Source organism: Haemorhous mexicanus, chromosome 6 (assembly GCF_027477595.1).
Source record: "Haemorhous mexicanus isolate bHaeMex1 chromosome 6, bHaeMex1.pri, whole genome shotgun sequence".
Taxonomy (NCBI): Eukaryota; Metazoa; Chordata; class Aves; order Passeriformes; family Fringillidae; genus Haemorhous; species Haemorhous mexicanus.
The window spans coordinates 63,104,793-63,126,175 of record NC_082346.1 but is presented as its reverse complement, the minus strand read 5'-3'; the positions used below and the strand labels follow the sequence as shown (position 1 = coordinate 63,126,175).

General features: G+C 47.7%; 1 protein-coding gene across 1 annotated transcript; it reads left to right on the top strand.

Annotated features, from left to right (window-relative positions):
- The first annotated feature begins 918 nt into the window (after positions 1–918).
- On the top strand, positions 919–10,835 carry CGRRF1 (cell growth regulator with ring finger domain 1). Its single transcript, XM_059850624.1, has 6 exons — positions 919–1,075; positions 3,959–4,098; positions 5,878–6,055; positions 6,248–6,395; positions 9,051–9,158; positions 10,021–10,835. Exons 1-6 carry the CDS (start codon positions 972–974, stop codon positions 10,369–10,371), a joined length of 1,029 nt encoding a protein of 342 aa, XP_059706607.1. The 5' UTR covers positions 919–971; the 3' UTR covers positions 10,372–10,835.
- The last annotated feature ends 10,548 nt before the right edge of the window (positions 10,836–21,383 follow it).

Sequence of the window (21,383 nt, the reverse complement as noted above, 5' to 3'; positions counted from 1 at the left end):
CTTCACTCTTTGCCGCCATGGCCCCACCCCGTCCATGGCACACTGAGGGCAGAGGCTTCACTCGGTGCCGCCATGGCTCCACCCCGTCCCTGGCAGGGTGAGGGCAGCGGCTTCACTCGGTGCCTCCATGGCTCCACCCTGTCCCTGGCACACTGAGGGCAGCGGCTTCATTCTTTGCCACCATGGCTCCACCCCGTCCCTGGCACATTGAGGGCAGTGGCTTCACTCGGTGCCGCCATGGCCCCACCCCGTCCATGGCACACTGAGGGCAGAGGCTTCAGTCGGTGCCGCCATGGTCCTGCCCCGTCCATGGCACACTGAGGGCAGCGGCTTCACTCGGTGCCTCCATGGCTCCACCCCGTCCCTGGCACACTGAGGGCAGAGGCTTCACTCGGTGCCGCCATGGCTCCACCCCGTCCCTGGCAGGGTCCGGGCAGCGGCTTCACTCGGTGCCGCCATGGCTCCACCCCGTCCCTGGCACACTGAGGGCAGAGGCTTCACTCGGTGCCGCCATGGCTCCACCCCGTCCCTGGCAGGGTGAGGGCAGCGGCTTCACTCGGTGCCGCCATGGCTCCACCCCGTCCCTGGCACATTGAGGGCAGTGGCTTCACTCGGTGCCGCCATGGCCCCACCCCGTCCCTGGCACACTGAGGGCAGAGGCTTCACTCGGTGCCGCCATGGCCCCACCCCGTCCCTGGCACATTGAGTGCAGTGGCTTCACTCTTTGCCACCATGGCTCCACCCCGTCCCTGGCACATTGAGGGCAGTGGCTTCACTCGGTGCCGCCATGGCCCCACCCCGTCCCTGGCACATTGAGGGCAGCGGCTTCGCTCTTTGCCGCCATGGCTCCACCCCGTCCCTGGCACATTGAGGGCAGCGGCTTCACTCGGTGCCGCCATGGCCCCACCCCGTCCCTGGCAGGGTGAGGGCAGCGGCTTCAGTCGCAGGCTGAGGGCGGTGCGGCCAGCCCCATGGCTGCCGTGTTCCTGGTTACGCTGTACGAGTATTCGCCGCTGTTTTACATCGCCCTGGTGTCCGTCTGCTTCCTCGTCACCAGCGCGCTCGTCCTCGGCTGGTCAGTGCTCGGGGGCCGGTGGGGCTCGGCCGAGGGGGCCTGGGCTGTGCTGAGCGGGGGCAAGGCCAGGCCCACGGCAGGGGCTTGGAACGGTCCCTTCCAACCCAAACACTCCTAGGCTTATAAACGAGCAATAAAAATAATTTTAAACGAGCAATAAAAATAATTTAACGTATTTCTGTTAAGCTCGTTTCTGTTTTAGTAATACCGAAGTGTTTTCTTAATGGTTTTCGTAATATCATTCATAATACTGGCAAACAATGCGTTTGTATGTACTGAGCTATGTGTGTGTGTCGAGGCAAGGGAGCAGAGCTGGGGAAGGTCTGGAGCGCCAGGAGCAGTTGAGGGAGCTGGAGGAGCTCAGCCTGGAGAAAAGGAGACTCGGGGGAACCTTCTGGCTCTGCACAGCTCCCTGGGTGCGACCAGGGTTTTTTCCAACCTACATGATTCTGTGAATCTGTGTCCTGAAGTGTCTCGAGGGGTGGTGAGTGAAAGGGCTTCTGCTAGTGTTAGAGAGGATGATGCAAAAACGCCGCTGTTGCGTTTTTCAGAAACAGCTCCTTGAATGTCCCTCACTCTCAGGAGTGGCTGTGTATGTAAATACTGATACTTGTCAAGAGAAGATCATTGATTGGCAATCAAAATCTTTCATGTAGAAATTGTGGCTACAGCAGACTTGTGTAGCTTGTGGTAAAAATAAAACTGGAGTTGTTGAATTTCCTCTCATTGGTTCCACATTAATATCTGCAAAGTGCTGGTGATAAAAGTATCTTTTAAAAAATTGTCATACTGAACCATGATTTTGATGAATCTTCATCATGTCTATCCCTATCCACTGATCCATTTGCCAATTTAATCATTATTTATCTACTTGTAGTAAATTCTGGCAGTCCTCTGCTCGAAAAGGTCTGAAAGAGATTTGTGCTACAAGATCCTAACATGTATGCACTGGTGTCTTTTGGGTACAGGGTGTACAGAGGACTGTCCAAAGGCTTTTTTTTTTCCAGGATCAGAGATTCCAGTTGCACCTGCACTAGGTATTATTGCAGTTTATGGAAATACATGCATTTTTTTTTTCTTCAAACTGGAGTATGAAGGGCCTGTTAATCAAGGAGGTGCTGTAGCCAGGAGCTCAGCACATACCAGCAGGTGAATGTGTGGGCAGCTGCTCAGAGGTATTTGCTGCTCCCCTGGAATTCTCCTGTGCCATGGCCATATCCAGGAGCCTCCAAGGGATTTTCCTGTGCCTGCAGCTGCAGTTACAGCTCAAGTGCTCCTGATCTTGCTCATGAAAACAACTCAAATCCTTCATTTGCCACACAGAGCACTGTAAATGCAAATGTCACCAGAGCACAGAATACCTGATCTATTGCTGCAGTGGCATTTGGGCTCCCCCATAATTTTCAGCATTAATTTCTTTAATGATGTGTTTGTGTTGGTGTCAGTCAGCCTGAAAAACACCAACTGTTCAGGAATGTTCATGTTCTCATTTGTCAGGCCTTGCAGTGATGGGAGGAGCATCTGTTCCTGTGGCCAGCTCTGCATACCTGTGGCTCTGCTCACCATCCAAGTAGGTTAATGCACAGGCAGCTTCCAGAGCCAGCCCCACAGGTGCCCTGGGCACAGGGGTGAGGTGGAATTTACATCACCTGATTACCTGGGCATTTTATTTTTAGCTGGAGGGGAATGCTCCTGTTTGGTGGAGCTGAAGGCTCAGCACCTGTTGGAAGTCTGCCTCTGCAGAAACCCTCATTCATTAACTAAACCCTTGGAAATTCCTGCTTTTTCTAAGCTAGCACAGCTCTGAAGAAATTAATGTTCTCTTCTACCAGCTAATGGTCGGGATTGTTAGATCACAAAATAAAAACTATATCTTTATTCATCCTTCCTACACTTTCTACACTTAAAATTTACAGAAAACCACAGCTGACTGTGGAACAGAAAGGCCTCCATGCCTTCAGCTCCTGCTAAAATTGTGCTAGAGGCTCTTTTATCTTGCTGTTTTTCATGAGGATAATCTTGTTGCTTTCATCCAGTGAAGAAAATTTCCAAGGAACAGGAATTTTTCGCCACAATCAGGCAGATTCTGGTATAAAACAGGACTGAAGAGATGGGCTCTGTTAAGGTTTGGGTATTGAAGAAGAGAAACAGCTGCTGCCTCTGGTTTCTTTGTGAGATGTTTAACTGGGATATTCTCTCCCCTACAGCCCCAGGGATGTCACTGTGGGTGTTTTCCCTCTGTGGGTGGCAGAGAGAGCTGATTTGAGCTGTGCTCAAATCAAGGATGGCCAAGAGCTTTGGATGGTGCCACTGATGAAGTGCAAATGTTTCCATGAAAGGAATGGCTTTAGAGAGCAGTTTGAGGTTGGATATTAGGAAGGAATTCTTGGCTGTGGTGGAGATGAGGCCATGGCACAGGGTGCCCAGAGAAGCTGTGGCTGTACCATCCCTGGCATTGTTCAAGGCCACGTTGGATGGGGCTTGAAGCAACCTGGGCTAGTGCCGAGTGTCCCTGCTCACGGGAGGAGGCTGGAATGGTGCTCAGTTCTGCGGAACTCAGATGGGAGGAAATTCTCGCCTAACCCTTTACCACTAGAGGGCACTGACAACTCTCATTAATTTTTTTTCCTTTGTGGAAATCCAGAGTAAAATATTCCTCCTTTAAAGATTCCCTGCATCACTGTGCAGACTCCTGCCTTCTGACAAAAAGCTGAAGTCCAAATGGTGGGATGTATTATCCAAGTATCCTAGCAGATACTCTGGAAAGCCAAGCTACCTCTATTTGTTCTGCTACTTGCTATTTAGAGCTGACAAAAAAAAGTAAATCAAATGTTTCAACACTAACACTGAACCCACTCGTTCTTCTTGTTTTTTGTCTCCTAGGTTTGGTTTGGGTGTTCCTGTTATTCTGAGGAACTCTGAAGAGACAGAATCCAGCACAAGGGTGTTGAAAAAGCGGATGAGACAAGTGAAGAATCCTTTTGGGTTGGAGATCACTAATCCTGCTGCAGCTTCAGTAACAAGTCAGTGGATTTCTTATGTGGGTTTTGTCAGTTTGCATTCCTGAACTTGGCACTTTCCATTTTCTGCCTAGAATCAAAGGATGGTTTGGGTTGGAAGGGACCTTAAAGATCATCTTTTTTGCTCTCATCTTTTTTCTCTATCGTAATTTCTCAGAAATACACTTCTATTCCAACAGAAATAAGCTTTTACACAGTTTATAAATGTGGTGTTTTTAAAAGTGAAATGTTTGGATATGGAGGTACAGTTTAATTCTCATTAATGGAACATTTCCTGCTATTACAGATCATTAAGTAACTAAAACATTTGCAAATTATCAACCACTGTGGGCGTTTCTATAAATTTAATGGAATTGTAGAATTGTACAGAATTCATTATGGAACATGTGCCACCCACTTAAATCTAAGCCCAGATCATCAGCAGTGTTTGGAAGTGCACAGTTTTTAATAAATAAATAAATAAATCACCACTCTCTTTTTCTATCTGTTCTCCAATGGAAACTGAATTTAAGTATCTGTTTGAATCAGAGTTCAAGCCACCCCTATCATTCCTGAAATCACCCACAGAGGAAGTGAGTTCATGGCCTTCTGCATCACTGGGGAGCAGTGAGCAAGGCTGAGCCTCTTCCACCCACACAGATGTGGGGCCTTCCAATGCATGAGGAAGGGCTGCAGCAGATTTCCCCCCTCCCTCAACATAACCCCCCCAACACAACAAATCCAGCAATTCAGGTAACTGGGATTTTTCAGGAGCTTTGAGCACTCCTGCTCTTGTTTGTGCAGGAAGTGTTTAGAAGTTGACAGGTTTTTGAAAAAAGAATGGAGAGCATAGAGGCCCTTTTACTCCTCCCTCTGCATGATCAAGAGCCTTGTTCTTTGAGATCACAGAGAGTTTTGTAGATGAGTGATCTAATTACTGCCATTATCTCAGGAGGGGATGGACTTTGGGCTAAGGTTGTGCTCTTGGATCTGCCAATGAGTGTGTAAAGTGTTACCAGAAGTTAAAATTTACCGTTCATAAAATGCATGTGATATTTTTGTGAGCTTAATCAGCCATTTTATCTCCTCACATCCACCTCCTCATCCCCACTGACTTCCATAAACACTAAGCTGAATCTAAATCATCAGAAGATTTGTTTATAATGATAAATAGTTTTTGTTATTTTATAATGTTACCATTTTAGGGGTGGCCTAATTGCAGCCTTTCAGTACCTGAAGGGAGCCTGGAAGAGACTTCAAGGACCTGGAGGGACAGGACAAGGAGGAATGGCTCCCCACTGCCAGAGGGCAGGGATAGATGGGGTAGTGGGAAGAAATCCTTCCCTGTGAGGGTAGTGAAACCCAGGCATGTGTTGCACAGAGAGGGACTTGGGGCAAGGAATGGTGGGACAGGACACAGGGGATGGCTCCCACTGCCAGAGGGCAGGGATGGATGGGAGATTGGGAAGGAATTCCTGGCTGGGAGGGTGGTGAGGCCCTGGCACAGGGTGCCAGAGAAGCTGTGGCTGCCCCTGGATCCCTGGAAGTGTCCCAGGCCAGGCTGGACAGCGCTTGGAGCAGCCCGGGATGGTGGAAGGTGTCCCTGCCCCAGGCAGGGGGTAGAACAAGGTGAGATTTAAGGTCCCTTCCAACCCAAACCATTCTATGATTTTATGGTTCTATGATAAAAATCTGTGACACTGAAATTGTCTTCTGCCTGTAGCTCTTCAAGCATCTAGACTTGGGAATTCCAGGATTTCTGCACATGGTGAGTTAATGAAATCCCTCTCCTCTTTCTCCAAGGGGGTGTAACACTGACACCTGACTGCCTGGAGGACTGTGTCCTTACCTGCTACTGGGGCTGCAATGTCCAGAAACTCCACGAAGCGCTGCAGAAACACGTCTACTGCTTCAGAATAAAGACTCCTCAGGCATTAGAGGATGCTCTCTACAACGAATACCTCTACAAACAGCAGTACTTGTATCCTTTTTTTGAATTGTTTTGACAAAATATGTTGATTTTTTTGGCACGGGGAGCATTGAGGATGGTAAACGTGCTACAGATTTTGGCACAACTCATTTATGAGCAAACACGATGAGAAATGTTCTTTATGCAAACGTCATGTTTGTCTGCAATTGCAGCCACTGATTGTTTTCCTTGACACAGACAAAGCATTAAAAAAAATGACAAGGCAGAGAAGTATTGTCAGTTACCAGAAGATGCTCAAGTTGTGGATTTTGGCCCCGTGCCTAGAGCTCGCTATCCCTTGGTAGCGCTGCTGACGTTAGCAGATGAAGAAGACAGAGAAATATATGATATTGTAAGTAATATCAGAGTATATTTCATGGCCACTGTGTTTAACGTCTGAATGTTTCAGGAGAAAGGCTTGAAAAAAAGCAGCTTCACTTTCCTCTTCCCTAGAATTTGGTCCCTCACTTTCTTATTTTCTAAAATAAAGCATTTCAAAGCTTTAACTTCCAAACATCAGTCTTTGAAGAGGCAGTGGAGAAACACTGCTTACTCTTTACTTCTTCACTACAGCATTTAAAAGATGGTTGTGATTTCCCCAAAGCTTCTGCCTGCCAATGTCCTTGAAGAATGAGGGTTGGGGCAGGTTAGCAACCTGTTGCTCTGGTTTCTGGGATCACACGGGCATGTGGTGGAGCTCTTGCACTTAAACAGATTCGTGGATTCTGTTGGCAAGGCTGGAGGGTTTTTTTAATAAGTGTCTGGCACAGATATGGAGCTGATTGCTGACTTGGCTATTAGAAACCTCGAAATTACCTTTCTGCCCCAGGTCTGTGTCATGGTTGTGTCTCACAGGAGCCAACTCCAGGGCACTTACAGGAAGGGGTAAAAGTCTGGCTTGAGGCTGATAGGAGATACTCAGCTCCTCAAAAAGGGTCTCCTCCTAATCTCTTGCTATTAAAGCAGCTTCAGCCTTGCCACTGTTCAATACCCTTTATAAACTCTAAACTGATGAACTCTGAATGATTTGACCCTTTTATCTCCCAAGTTTTCATTGGATTGATAATCTGCTTGCACTGTCTCCTTGAAAAGTAGCACAACTGAATTCAGAAGCAAATTGCCTAAATCCACTGAACACTTTTCCATGCATTCACCTGCAAGCTGTAATCACACCAGTGCCTAAGAAATCTGTCCCCTTTCCAGGTGATGGCTGTCCTTGGCTTCTTGTCACCTGACTTTAGGACTGCCTTCCTCCCTCCTGTCCCCACTTGAGATGTTTTAATGTTTCAATACCTTTTTATAGAGACTCTAAATGTAATATTTGAATGTATTTGACATTAGCATGGGCATGAATTTGTAGCACCTCTCTTTTGAGCCCTAACATAGAAGAAAGGGATGGAAGGAGAGTGGTGGAGGTATTTTTCCTCTGGTTTTGGAGGAAAGGAACACATCTGTAAATCCAGTCAGGAGTAACTCCACCTGAACTCCTTGCCAGACAAATGTCAGAATTGTGTCTGGTTTGTTGAAACAAACTTGTAAAATAGAAATGGAATGTGGAAATGGATCCTTGCCAGTGTGATATTACCATTTGGAATTATATTTGGGGGTTCTCTGTGGGTGTCCATAACTGTGGATGGTGTTTCAGTGATTCTTTCCTGGGGGAGGTTGTCTGATTTTTATCCTAACTGGTTTTGTGGCAAGATCATCCCTACTTGGTTTTGTGCCATCATTTTCCTCTAGATCCAGAAAATTAGCATGACCATATATAAAATGTACAGAAATTACTGGAAGACTGTCATGGCTAAAGTGGAAGCTTAGATCTCAGGCACTGTGATTTAGAAAAAAAAAGACCCTTCTGCCAAGGAATAGTGAAATCAGTTCTTATAAATCCATATGTGTAGGTACATACACATTTGAACTCTGTATTTAATTAGCCATGTGTGGATTTTGAAGTGCAAGTCTAATTTGCCTTTAAATTTCTTTTTAAAGCAAAACAGCTTCTATATTTCATTTCTCTTTTGACAGCTTCTGGGAACTACAATAATATTGAATTTCACTTTCTTTTTTCCCAGCTTTTTAGAGGCTATTACGTAATTTGGGCAGGGTTGGGGTTGTTAGGCACAGCATGCAAGCTTGGAGTGCTTGTATTTCCAGAGAAATTATCTGAAGTCAGCCCGTGGGGGTTCAGAATCCTTTCCAGTGAAATTTGTCTTTTGCCTGCTCAGATTACAAGCCAATCACTTCTTAGTGATTTTTGGAGTCTAAAAACTGCAGTCTGTGTGTTTCTGAGGGAAGGGGGAGAAAGTGGAGAAGATTGCTCAGGTGACCTTGCAGTTTGGGGTGTAATTCCATGAGGTGGGAGCAGCCAGAGCAGGTCTCTGCTAGAAACTGGCCACAGAAGAGCTCCATGGGGAAGCAGGGTGGGAAGCTGAAGGAGCTCCAAGGGCTCTCTTGTGCCACATCCTGTTTATACCTTGTCCACTGTAATTTTTTTTTTTAATCAGTGCTTCAAGTCAACATTGTTGAATTCCTGATTGTCTAAGGAATTAAGCAGGTCAGAAGCTGTACCAAAGCAGAGAATCAGGGAATAATATGGGTTGGAAGGGACCTTAAAGATCATATTTCACCCCCTGCCTGGGGCAGGGACACCTTCCACTAGCCCAGGTTGCTCCAAGCCCTGTCCAGCCTAGCCTTGGACACTTCCAGGGATCCAGGGGCAGCCACAGCTGCTCTGGGCACCCTGTGCCAGGGCCTCCCCACCCTCCCAGCCAGGAATCCCTTCCCAAAATCCCATCCATCCCTGCCCTCTGGCAGTGGAAGTCATTCCCTGTGTCCTGTCCCTCCATCCCTTGTCCCCAGTCCCTCTCCAGCTCTCCTGGAGCCCCTTCAGGCACTGGAGGGGGCTCTGAGGTTTCCCTGGAACCTTCTCTTCTCTGGGGTGAACGCCCCCAGTTCTCTCAGCCTGAGTGATAAGGTTATTAAACATAGAAATTTTTTTTGTTTGTAGATTGCAATGGTAGCTGTAATTCACATTCCTGATGAAAGCTACAGACTTTCCTGCCGAATTCTGTATCAGTATCTCCTCCTAGCTCAAGGTCAATACCATGACCTGAAGGTAAGCCACGCACGGAGTCTGGTTTCATGTGTACGACAGTGTTAACTTTAGCTTGTGTAGGCTTTCAGGAGCCTAAATTAGTACAAGACTTCTATTGTCATGCAAAGAACTGGATGGTAGTTTAAATTATTTTATCAGTTAAATAGTGCCACAGGAACTTACTGTACAGAAATATTTTCTATTAAAATATTCAAGATTTCCCAGAGAAATTAACTGCTTCTAATCTAGGAGTCCTAGTGTCCACTTAGTAAAGCAGTAGGAAAAAAATCACTGTTGAATGCTTCTTCTTTCCAGAATTGTTATTTCCTTTCTTCAAAATTCCCTTTTAATCAGGAAAGCCTTAGAAGAAACTTACTTTTTTTAAATTCCTTTTTCTTGCACTGTGCTTAGGAATCATGCCCAGAAGAATTTGCGCTTCACGTAAAATAAGACAAAAAAAGGAGTAGGGGATTGGAATATGAGCAAGAGCAGAATGGGTTGAGTGAAGCAGATTTGACAGCATGGTGGATATAATTTTGGTAGGAACAGATAGAGGATCCCTCTAGGCACAGAGACTGATGGACCAGAAACAAACCCGAGCTGCTCAAAACCTGAGCACTTCTGTTAAATTTCATGCATGACATTGATTTGATAGAACCAAGGTCTGAGCACTTATCTTTAATATTTTCCCACTGTTTTATGTAATTTCATGTTTCTGAAATGCCTTTAACTGGAAGCCAGGCAGCTGCCAGGACCCACACAGAGTCTGGCACTGTTTGATCCAGTGAATGGATCCAGTGGAACTTCCATTGCACCTGTGTGTATGCAGAGATTGGGAAAGAGTTTGTTCTCTCCTAAATATTTGTGTTTATGTGTATTTTAGCAACTCTTCATGTCTGCAAATAGTCCTGCACCCTCCTCCAGTGATACCTTCCCTGGTGAGAGCAGCACTGAGAGAGGGCTGCTGGAAAAGGCTGGGCTGGCTGGAGATGAACCAGAATTGCAGGAAGAAAACAGCAAAGACTGCGTTGTGTGCCAGAATGGCCCTGTGAACTGGGTCCTCCTGCCCTGCAGACACACGTGCCTGTGTGATGGCTGCATCAGGTATTTCCAGCAGTGCCCAATGTGCAGGCAGTTCGTGCAGGAGTCTTTTCCACTCTGCAGCAAAAAGGAGCAAGATGAGGATGAATCGACCCGTGTCTTGCAAGATGTTCTTCCTGGAAGAGTTTTTTAACAGGAGTTAAAAATAAAGACTTGGGTTATGTGCACTAAGATTAAATGTGGAAGCCAGACTATTTATGGGAGGATATGTAGTGTTAACTTGTAGGATTTTGCTTTTTTTTGTTGGGTAATTTTCGGCTTCCTTATTTTTCCTCGCTCCATATGCTCACAGGAGCGCTGCTTCCCCGTGCAATGTGGACAGGAGAAGTGCGTAGGATAGATCTGAAGGATGTGAATTTATTTATAACTGCTTCCTAGATTTTCTTGGAGCACTATTGGAGGCTATTTTGACTACTAAATTTAGGCTGTCTACTAAAAAAAGAATAAAACTTGCAAGTGCAGTTGCCCAAGGCTCATTCTATATTTATTGTGTTTAAAATACTAGAGCTGTATATCATTTTAACTTGGTATAATTTAGGAACTTAGCACTTTACAGAATGTACCATATGAAGGAAAGTAAATATTCTTCATCGTTAACCCTGTGTGTGTTTATTTTGTAGCTGAAGGTTGGGCTGTGGCAGGAGCTGGGGGTTGAAGGTGGGGCTCAGGACACTGTTTCTGGCTGGTTTGAAGGATTTGTGTGTGAGGGACTTCAGCCAAAGCCCTTTGGAAAGATTTTTGTTGATTATTCTTGAACTGCATGTTGATGACACTTTCAAGCCTGAGCCCCTGCGATGACATCTTGTGACACAGACTTTCAGTCTTGTTGGCAGTGCCTGTAAGAAGTTGTTCTCCATGCAAATGTTGGTTAATCACTCTCCAGAGCTGTGGCAGCTTTGTGGTGCTTCGAGGGATTTCCAACTCTTTTCACTTGCATGGTCAGCTTGGATGACCAGTAACAAGTTAACCAGTTACCCTTATCAACAGTCCCAGGAAATGTACCTGCTCTAACAAAGGAAGAAGCTAAAGAATAGCAGAAAATTATTTCCTTTCACTTCAGTGGTGTGTTGTCAAAAGCAATAAAAATGCCTGTTGAGAAAAGAAAGTGTTTTGTTTCTTTAAAGAAAGACAAATTCTCCTAAGGACAAATGGGCTGAGTCTCACACCTGCTCATGTAAGGGAAAATGCTCCTTAGAACCTGTAGAAATGGGGAGTAGGTGCTTCCTGTCCTTCCTTTTGTTTCCTTGCAGCTTTTCTCCACATCCACTTCCAGGACAACTGCTCAGGCTCAGGCAGGGAAAGCTGTGCTCCATGATCCTCAGCTCTGCTCTCCTGCAGCTCCAGGATACACACAAGGTGCTGCACATCTCCAAACCAGGGAAGGAATTTTCCCCCACTCAAAGGTATTCCAAGCTCACCTTTCCATCCTTCTTTTTTTATATTGTTTGCTGTGACCCTGCTTTTGAACTCCTGGCAATTACCTCTGAGGAAAAGATTTAGGTGGTGCTGTTGGGAAGAGTAATGGTTAGTTGTAAGGACAGATGGAAGTGGGGAATTGATGCCCATGGCCACAGATTTCCAGCCAGTGATCAGCAGGCTGGTTGTAAGATAATTTATCTGCTCTGCTTAAAGTGACCATCCTGGCCAGGGACAACTTGGGAATAAACTTCTGGACAAACCAGGCTGTTGTTTGCACTGTGTATCAACCAGGAATGTCTGTGGGGATGGAGCCGTGCCTGATGCATGGCAGCAGCTGCTTCCACACCAGCAGCTCACCCAGCATGTGGGACAGTGGCTGGGCAGCTTGTTATTCCAGAGGAGCAGGTTAATGCTGTGCTGGTTCCAGCCTGGAGCTGGGCACTGACAATTAGCAGGCACTTGTTTGCCCACAGAGATGATGAAGGAGGTGTTGTTTACTGCTCGACTGCAGTAGTCACCAATATTTAATCAATTAATTAAAATCTCCCATCAAACAGCATGATCCAAACCTGTGGGCCTATTTAATCTCACATGAAATGGTATTCAAGTAACCCCACAGAGAGTTGCCTGGTCTGCCTCATCTTTCAATTGATGCCAGTATTAAATAATAATGGCAAGCAGGATGTAGCTGTGCTGAGCTGCCAGGCCATGTATTTACCATTAAGTCTGTCCCAGCTTTTCATTTGTTACTTGCTCTTTTAATAGCATTTTCCAGAGATGCTTAGTTGCTTTCTCTGCTCTAACAAGCTTCCTTGCTGGCCCAAATGAAAGACCTGATGAGAGTTATAAAAAGTATAGTAGCTGCCTCATTACATTTGCCCTTCTTCTGAGAAGCCATGCCAAAATACAGATCAGGTGAGAAGGAAAAGGAGCAGCTCTAAAGCTGCCCAGTGTGTCCCTTGGTTGTCTTCAAGCAGGGATGCAAGGCTGTAAGAGAGAAATAAAACTTTCCTATGACCCACAAAAACACAGTGTATTGACAGAGGCTGTTCTGCTCTGTCACCCTGTTGTAATAGAGGTGATATAACATTCCTTTTCTGCTCATTATAGATGATGTTTACGGTTTTGGTGACATCAAGGAACATTGGAAGGCTTCTGGCAATGGGACTTGGTTCTTTTAAGCAGCACCGGGGTGTTTCAGATTCATAATGTTTTTTGCTGCAGGAGAGGTTGGTTTGCTTTGATTCATCAGCCCTAATCAGAGCTGAGGTTTCCAAGTGGGTTGATCAGACAAAGTGGTGCTATTTAAGGATGTCCCAAGGTGTCTTTCCAAGTGCCAATGGATTGTGACATGGGCATCTTCCTTCTGCAGGGAAAGTTGCTGTGTTAGGATCTTCCTTCTTCCTTATCTGCCTCCTAAGTAGAGGGGAAAATGGTAGTAGGGAAATCCATGTCAGCTCAGGTGGCTGCTGTACAACTCCCTGACAGGAGGGGGCAGCCAGCTGAGGGTTGGTTCTTCTCCCAAGAAACAAGGAATAGGACAAGAGGAAACAGCCTCAGGTTGCAGCAGGGGAGGTTTAGATTGGATATCAGGGAAAGTTTCTTCACTGAAAGGGTGGTGAGACCGTCCACAGGCTGCCCAGGTACATGTTTTGTTCAGCTTTAAGATGAGCTTCTGTGTGAATCTGTTTTAAATGCCTCATTTACATGCTAACATCAAACTTCAGGTGTGGTAACAGTAGACAGGAATTGGGTGAGTTTCTCCTGCTGATTTGCACCTTTCTGGGGCTCCCTGTGCCCTGAGGAAACTCTGCCAGGTGAGGGAGGTCTGGGGCTGACATCTGTCACTGCAGGTCTCTGCAGGCACCAGTCACCACTTGCTCAGCTGTCCTCACATCCAGAGTAAACAAGGACTGGCCTCTGTCACTGCAGCGGACGTGCAACCCCTGCAGAGGCTGTCCCTGGTGTCCTGTGTGTGTGGAGCTGATGTAATTAATGCCAGGGAAAGCTGAATTCCATCTGCTACAGCAGAAGTCCTCTGAACTGAGCTGGTAGAAAGGCTTGGTGTTGCCTTGCTGGAATATGCTGGGCAGGAAAAAAGAGAAAATCGGGTTAGGTGTTCATTTCTGGGTAACTTTGGTATTACCACCGTTTATGATGGCACACAAGGATGCAGGTGCAAACCTGAGCACAGCTATGAGGCCACAGCTGAGCACTAGAGAGCCCCGGGTTTTGCAGGATCTGCCACAACAGCCCCCAATACCACAGAGGGGGCCAGAAAGTGTCTGCTGAACAGTTCAGAGTCACTTAGGGCAGCTCTGCAAATTGTTTCTGTGTTGCTTTTACTCACTCTGTGTGAGCAATGTGTGTAGAGAGACAAGAGCTTGTAGTGCAGTGTGGATATAGCTGTAAAAAGGGCCTGACACTGGTTGGGTTCCATAAATTAGTGGGAATGTGCAACACCAACATAAAGGCACCTTTATGTGGGTGCTGCTGCAGCTGAGCTGGAGAGGTCCTGCCTTAATTACCCCGTCTCACAATGGGAATGATTTAAAAGAGTAAAATACTGTATGGAGACACAGTCTTAAGACTAAATGAATCCATCAGCAGAGTCTGATGTCCAAAGTGAGGAGTCTTGGTGTTTCTCCCACAGAATTTTGGAGATCAGTGACATTATAAATTCATGCTGCAGTTACTGAGCCTTCATCAGGCTTGGGAAACCCAAAAAACTCCTTTTGGGTTTCTCCCTGCACATGCAGTCCTCAGGCATGGAAAGGGCAACACTGGGATGTTTGTCACAGTTGTGACATGAGGATTTGCATTTCTGTCACACCTCTGGAAGTGTTCAAGGCCAGACTGGGTGGAACTTGGAGCAACCTGCCCACGTTGAAGGTGTCCCTGCCCATGGCAGAGGGTTGGAATAAGTTGATTTTTAAGGTCTCTTCCAACCCAAACCATTCTGGGATTCTCTGATTTCCATTCTTTAGAAAATACCTGCATTACCTGGATCCTCCTGTGATTTGATTGAATCCCAGAACTGCTTCTGTGGGACCAGCAATAATTATCAGGACAATTAATTGTTACCTGTGTTTTCTATCCTCAGTCTGCAGTGACCTTTTATCAGCAGATTTGTACTTAAAAAGCTTTTTTAGGTTTTAAATGCTTCCTCCAGCTTTTTGTCTTCATCAGCTGAGGGGTTTTGGCAGTTCCTAATAATTTTTCCTCTCCCATTGCATAGCCACTTCACATCTAATATTTCCTGGCATATCTCTCAGTAGTAGCTGCAGTCAGGGGACTGGTGAGAGGTCTAATGCATCACTTCTCTCTCTCCACATGCTGTTTATTCCAGTGTCTATCAGCTCCTCGTGAACAATACTTTGACAAGCAGGCTGCAAGGGAGGATTGCTAACTTGTGAATTATTTTGATAGTTACCCTCTTCTTTTTTTCCCTGTAACTCTGCAGATGCTGTTGAGTTTGGAGGCAGAACAGAGCTCTACCAGGGGTTATCAGGCATCAGTCTCCTGCCAGCAGAGCTGTGAGATACAGATGTTGTGTCTTCCCTGCTCACGTGCAGCACAGACACCACATTTGGTTTGTTCACTCCAGTTCCTGAGGGTCCTCAATTTCAAGGATTTTCCCTGTAGGGAAAGACTGCCAGTTTGAAAAGCACCAGCTTGGAGGGAGCCTGGGGTGGGATCTTGCTGGCAGCAAGGCTGGGGATGATTATGGCAAGTGAGGAGCCCTAAGTAAGTCAGACATGGCATTGTCTCCGCTTGCCAGGGTGAGCAGAGCCCTGTGGGCAGCACATTCCATTGATCCAAGTAAGAGCAAGGCAGTGATTTATGGCACAGCACAGCTTGGAAAGCAGTGATTTTCATTCACCAGATGCTGTCATACATGAGACAGGGTTGGTGACCCAGCTGCTGCCTTTCTTCTCCCAGGTGCTCTGTACCAAACCCTGGCTGGAGTGGCTGCAATATCATCCAAACCCTCCTCTACTGAGACAGCTTGAATGACACAAGAATTTACCTATACATTTTGCTATAGGACCAAATAGGAGTATTTGCCAAGAGCTGGTGAATTCCCATTAAAGAATGACTACAACTTTCCCAGTCTTTCCATCTCTAAGTGTCTTCCCAGAGACACAAAAACGTGTGAATGAGTCTGCCAGCTCCAGTTTTCCCTTTTGGCACCAACTTCTTAATGAAAAAGTCTCCATCAAATTTCACAGCATTCAACACTCTGTCATTAGGAGGGCTTGGGTAAGATGCAGAACAGCCCTCAGAGGTCTCAGTGGATCATCTCCATTTACATCTCTTCCAGCTGTGCCCACACATGCTTGTTAGTCCATGCAGCCCTAGATGGCACTTCCCTGGATTTTGCTGAAGTTGTTTGGAGCCAAGAGCAGGAGGATCAATGAGGGTTGTTTTCTCCTGTGTTTATTTTTCACATTTGGATCCCTTTCCATTCCATTCCACCAAGTATGAGCATTGAGGCTTTCCTCCACCCCAGCATCCTGGCTACATCTAAACCCTCACCCAGCCTGGAAACTCCTCCTCTCTCCTCTAACGATTTTCTTAAATTACCCTAATTTTGTCAGCTGCTCCATTATTAATAACTAACGAGGGAAACTGCCACAGTGTCAGTGCTGCTGACACGTGTCTCAGGCTGGAACCAGGCTTTCAAAGAGAGTTGCTTGAGAGGGGTGGTTAGGGAAGCAATTTCCTCGATGGTGCGTGCTAATGCACATATCCAAGGCTGCCTTGGAGCTGCTGGAGCCGGGGAGTCGAGCAGCTCCGTTGCACGGTGCCTCCTTGGGGATCAGTGTCTTGTTTCATCAGGGCCATCTGCTTGCAACACAGCTTCAGTCAGCTCCAAGTCCTATAACAAGCTGCTCTCAGTGCTGGCTGGAAATGGTTGGAAAAATCCAAGTGTTGTAGGTAAACATGAGGCTGGCTGTGGGATACAGCCATGCAGGGAGTTATTGTGCTGGCAGGCATTTAGGGGTGTTGGTGTGCATGAAGAGGGGCCCAGAGCTACTCAGGGGTGCAGACCCATGCCAGGTGTGAGTGGAGCTGTTCTCCATGCCAATGGCTGGAAAGGATGGAATGGGACATGGCACGTGTGCCCCACAATCCAGCACTGATAACCAGGCTGCCCTGAAGGCCAACACGCACAGAGATCTCAGTCCTGCAAAGGCACATTCTGCAAACACTCACTTGCTGTTGATCAGATGTTGCAATGTTTATATTCAAGGGGTTGTTTGAAACTGGCAGAGCCCAGTGAAACTTACAGGAAATCCTTCACAATGCTTTTTGCATCCCCTTCTCCCTCAGCTCCTCTTCATCACCTTTCTGTTGGCATCTCCAGGCACGAGAGCAGCCTGTGATACATTTGCCAGGGGTGGTTTTTTGAGCACCATTAGTTAAGCTGATTTATTTTGTTGGCTCTGTGTCCCTGGGGTCCCTGTGAGCCAGCTCATCAAGCGTGCAGGGCAGAGCTGACACTGCTGGAGAGGCGATGTCCGTGCACTTCCAGCATTTCAGAGAGGACATGGCATCTTCTCACAGCACCCCCTTGACAATGGCTGAGCAAATACAATGTGAGCAGCCTTTCCATGCTAACCAGTATTTCCCAGTGCTCCTTTCCCCAGGTGTTTGCACCCAGAGGCTGCCACTCCTCTTTCCCTTTCGGATCAGCTCAATTTAACCCTCACATTTAACCAGAGGGTTAAATGTGCTTTCCCTGCAGCCCTCATCCTCCATCAGCCAGTGATCACTGCCTCCAGCATCAGAGGAGTCAGCCCATGCTGCTTTCACCAGGATTTGGGCTGTGCAACACTTCATTTGCTACTAACAGGGCTTAAGAAGCAGTGGTTGTACATCCACACTGAGAGCTGATCCATGTGGAAGGTCGTGTTAGGGCTGGAAGATGGTCATCAAGGTCCTTTCCAACCCAAATCCTTCAAGGGATTCTGGGATTTTTTTAATATGTGCCTCATCCAGTTTGGAAATACAGACCCACAAAGGTTTTATTTTATTCTATTTCTTTTTGGTGGGAGTTTGCTTTTTGAAGGGTGTTTTTTGCTGTGAATTTTACAGCTCCACTTCACTACACAAGGTAAGAGAAATGCTGCCATCCCAGTGGCCAATTCCCACACTGTTTAGGAACAAATGGAAGTGATGTTGTGTTTAATTATCTCAGCCTGCTTACCATGGTATTTTCACTAATATTTGGGTTTAATGAGCTAGGAAATCTGGGCCATTGTGTGCTGGTGGATACACTCATTCTTTCTTCAGCTAAATATGCTATCAGATAGCTTCCACAGAGATGAGCAACTGCTTCCTTTGAACTCGGGAATCGTCAGGATTCACTAATTTGCTTAGACCACCTGCTTGGCTGATATTACCACAGGCCTCTTGTTTTCCCTCTGAAATGGTAAACACAAATCTAAATGTTGCTGTACTGACCCTGGAGAAGAGAAGGCTGAGGGGAGACCTCATGGAGGGTGCAGCTTCGATCTCTGCTCTCAGTGGCAGTGACAGGGAATGGCTGGAGCTGTCAGGGCAGGTTTAGGTTGGATATCAGGAAAAGTTCTTCCCCCAGAGGATGGTGGGGCACTGAACAGGCTTCCCAGGGAATGAGCACAGCCCCAAGGCTGCCAGAGCTCCAGGAGCATTTGGACAACGCCCTCAGGCACAGGGTGGGATTGTTGGGGTGTCTGTGCAGGGCCAGGAGTTGCACTGGATGATCCCTGGGGGTCCCTTCCAGCTCAGGATATTCTGTGATTCCATGACCCACCCCAGCCCAGTGTCTGCTCTGCCCCAGCCCACAACAAGATGCACAGCCCCACTAACAGCCTCTGCTTCCTACCCAGGCACTTGCAGCCCTGCAGAAATGCTCCAGCTGGATCTGCAAAGACCCCAAGGTCCCTCAGGAATTACCACAGAAAAAAGAATTACCCTGCTTTTCCACTCAATCTGCCTTGTGTTTTGCATGGGGTGTCTTTGCTCCCAGGACACGTGATCTGCACTTTGGATTCTCCATCTGCAGGGAAGAGAGTGGCCACGGGGGTGTTGGTGAGTGCCCCCAGTGCAGTCAGGGAAGGAGATTTGCTCCCAGCCAGCTTGAGGATCCTTCCATCACACAGATCTGCACGGGCACCCGCCCTGCAGAGCACGGAATGCAGCAAGGAATTTCTTCCACGGGTCACAGATCTGTTTTTTAATTACCATAGAAACCTCCAAACATCAGGCGTGTGCTGTTACGTCAGGGTCTCACTCCTCCACAGCTGCCTCCTTGGGACACTCTGGGGAGCAGGAACTGGGGGGTCCTAAATGGTGGGTGATTATTTTTGGATTAATTAGTAAGCATGGATTTGGTGTCTCCTGGAGCACAGGATACAAACCGTGGCTTTGGTCCTTTTACTCCTTTCCTCCACAGCTTGCTGGAGTGGGGGGACACCATTTCCCACCGCCCTTCCCAGCCTCACCGCGGGATGCATTTGCTGCTTCAGCCCTAAATATCCTTCCCATCGCCGCTATTCCCACTTTAGACATGCAAAATGCAAAACCTGGGAGGCGTTCTTGGCACAGCCAGCTTGGCAACCCTTAAATTAGCGGGGTGTGAGCGTTCCCACCCGGAGCTCCCGGTGCCGCCGGAGCCTCGCTCCGCGCTCCTGCGCCAGACGCGCACCCGGCGCGGCAGATGGTGCATCCTCACGGCTCCGCGGCCATCCCAGAGCACACCCCGACAGCAGGAGGGCTCTCTGCACTTAGGTGAGGGGAAAGGGGCTCCTTGGTGGAGCATTGATTGGGATGGAGCTGGAGGATGAGGCAGATGGCCGGGGTTTGTTGGCAGGGAAGTCCTGTTTGTTTAATTAGTCACCAGATAGACTGAGAGCTAAAAGCAAATTCCAAGTGTGGTGAGATGGACCATTTGCACTTGATGTCTACCTGGTGATCCTCATCTCATCATCCTGCAGTGGGATTGATGTTCCAGCACAGGGGACCAGGTGTTCCTGGTGATTTTGGGTGGCCTTTGTTTCCCCACTATTGTTTTCCCCCCAAAAGGGCCAGATTCAGACAGGTGTTGCTTTAAAGGCAACCAAAGGACACACAAACATGGAGTTTTCCTTTCTCCAGCCCCCACCAGAGCACACAGCCACCTGTAGGGGATGGATTTCTAAAGGGGCTCCAAGAGAGCTGAAGAGGGACTTGGGACAAGGGCCTGGAGTGACAGGACAAGGGGGAATGGGTTCCACAGTCCGAGGGCAGGGTCAGATGGGATATTGGGAAGGAATTCTTCCCTGGGATGGCTCTGAGGCCCCGGCACAGGGCGCCCAGAGAAGCTGTGGCTGCCCCTGGATCCCTGGAAGTGCCCAAGGCCAGGCTGGACAGGGTTTGGATCATCCTGGGATGGTGGAAGGTGTCCCTGCCCATGGCAGGGGCTTGGAATGAAATGAGCTTTAAGACCTGTGATTCTGTGGCTCACTGGTGGAGGGGTTCAGCCCCCCTCCCCCCATTTGCCATGATCCCATCATGTCTCCCTCCCAGACCATGTCCTGACTACCTGGGCATGTCTCCCAACTCTGAGCTTCCCTGTCCTCAAAGTGATGAGGACCAGAAGATGCTGCAAATGTAGAATCATGGAATCATAGAATTGTAAAGGTTGGAAAAGCCCTCTAAGATCATTGAGCCCAACCATTCCCCCAGCACTGCCAAGGCCACCACTGCCCCCTGTCCCCAAGTGCCACATCCACACAGCTTTTAAATCCCTCCAGGGGTGGGGACTCCACCACTGTCCTGGGCAGAGGTACCAGTGTCACTTGTTCCTGAGCATGGATCAAGTATTCTGGGGACTCCTAAAGGGGCTCTGAGAGAGCTGGAAACCCACTTTGGACAACAGGCTGGAGTGACAAGACAAGAAGAAATGGCTTAAAACTGACAGATACTCCCACAAATGAAAAGCCCACAGATAAAAGCACTTTACACCTTTATATTTGCTTTGTAAAATGTTTGACTATGTTCAGTATTTGATGCCTTCTTGCAAACACTTATGCTTAGGGTTTTTTCTCCCCCATTTCCATTCTTGTATATACCTGTATCACTCACCCCTTGAAATGGGATGGAAATAAATAAAAAAAAAATTTAAAAAAGGAAAAAAAGAAAAGAAATAAATGAGAAATGGGAAAGGGAAATAAAATCTGCACAGGAAATGATAACCCAAACACAAATCCTGTCCTTGCACACTTGGCGCTTGACAGGGTTAAATCCATGTATATTTAACACGTATATCTAATATGCAAAATTCGGGAAAAAAAAAAGTTTTAAAAATGACCATTAGGGGACGAGGCCACATTTACCAGAGCCCAAAGCGGCGCTTTTTCCCCCCCAGACATCCCCCGCTGCCATTACCCCGCAGCCCACTAGAGGGTGGTTTCCTCCAGCGGGAGCTCCGCGGGCCGGCAGCGGCGCGGGGAGGGGATGCGGAGTGTGTTTGCCAGCATTCCCCGGGCAGGAGGAGCGCCCAAAATTCCCGGGGGGAGTGGCAGAGAGGAGGGGGGGACAGAGGGGACACACGGGGGACGCGCGTCCCCCTCGGGCTCCCCCCTCCGACGCGCGGCTCGGCCCCGCCCACCCTCCGATGACGTCACCCGTATGCAAATGAGCGACATGGGAGAGCGGGGGCCCGGCGCGCGGCCGGGCTCAGTCTCGCGCCGCGGA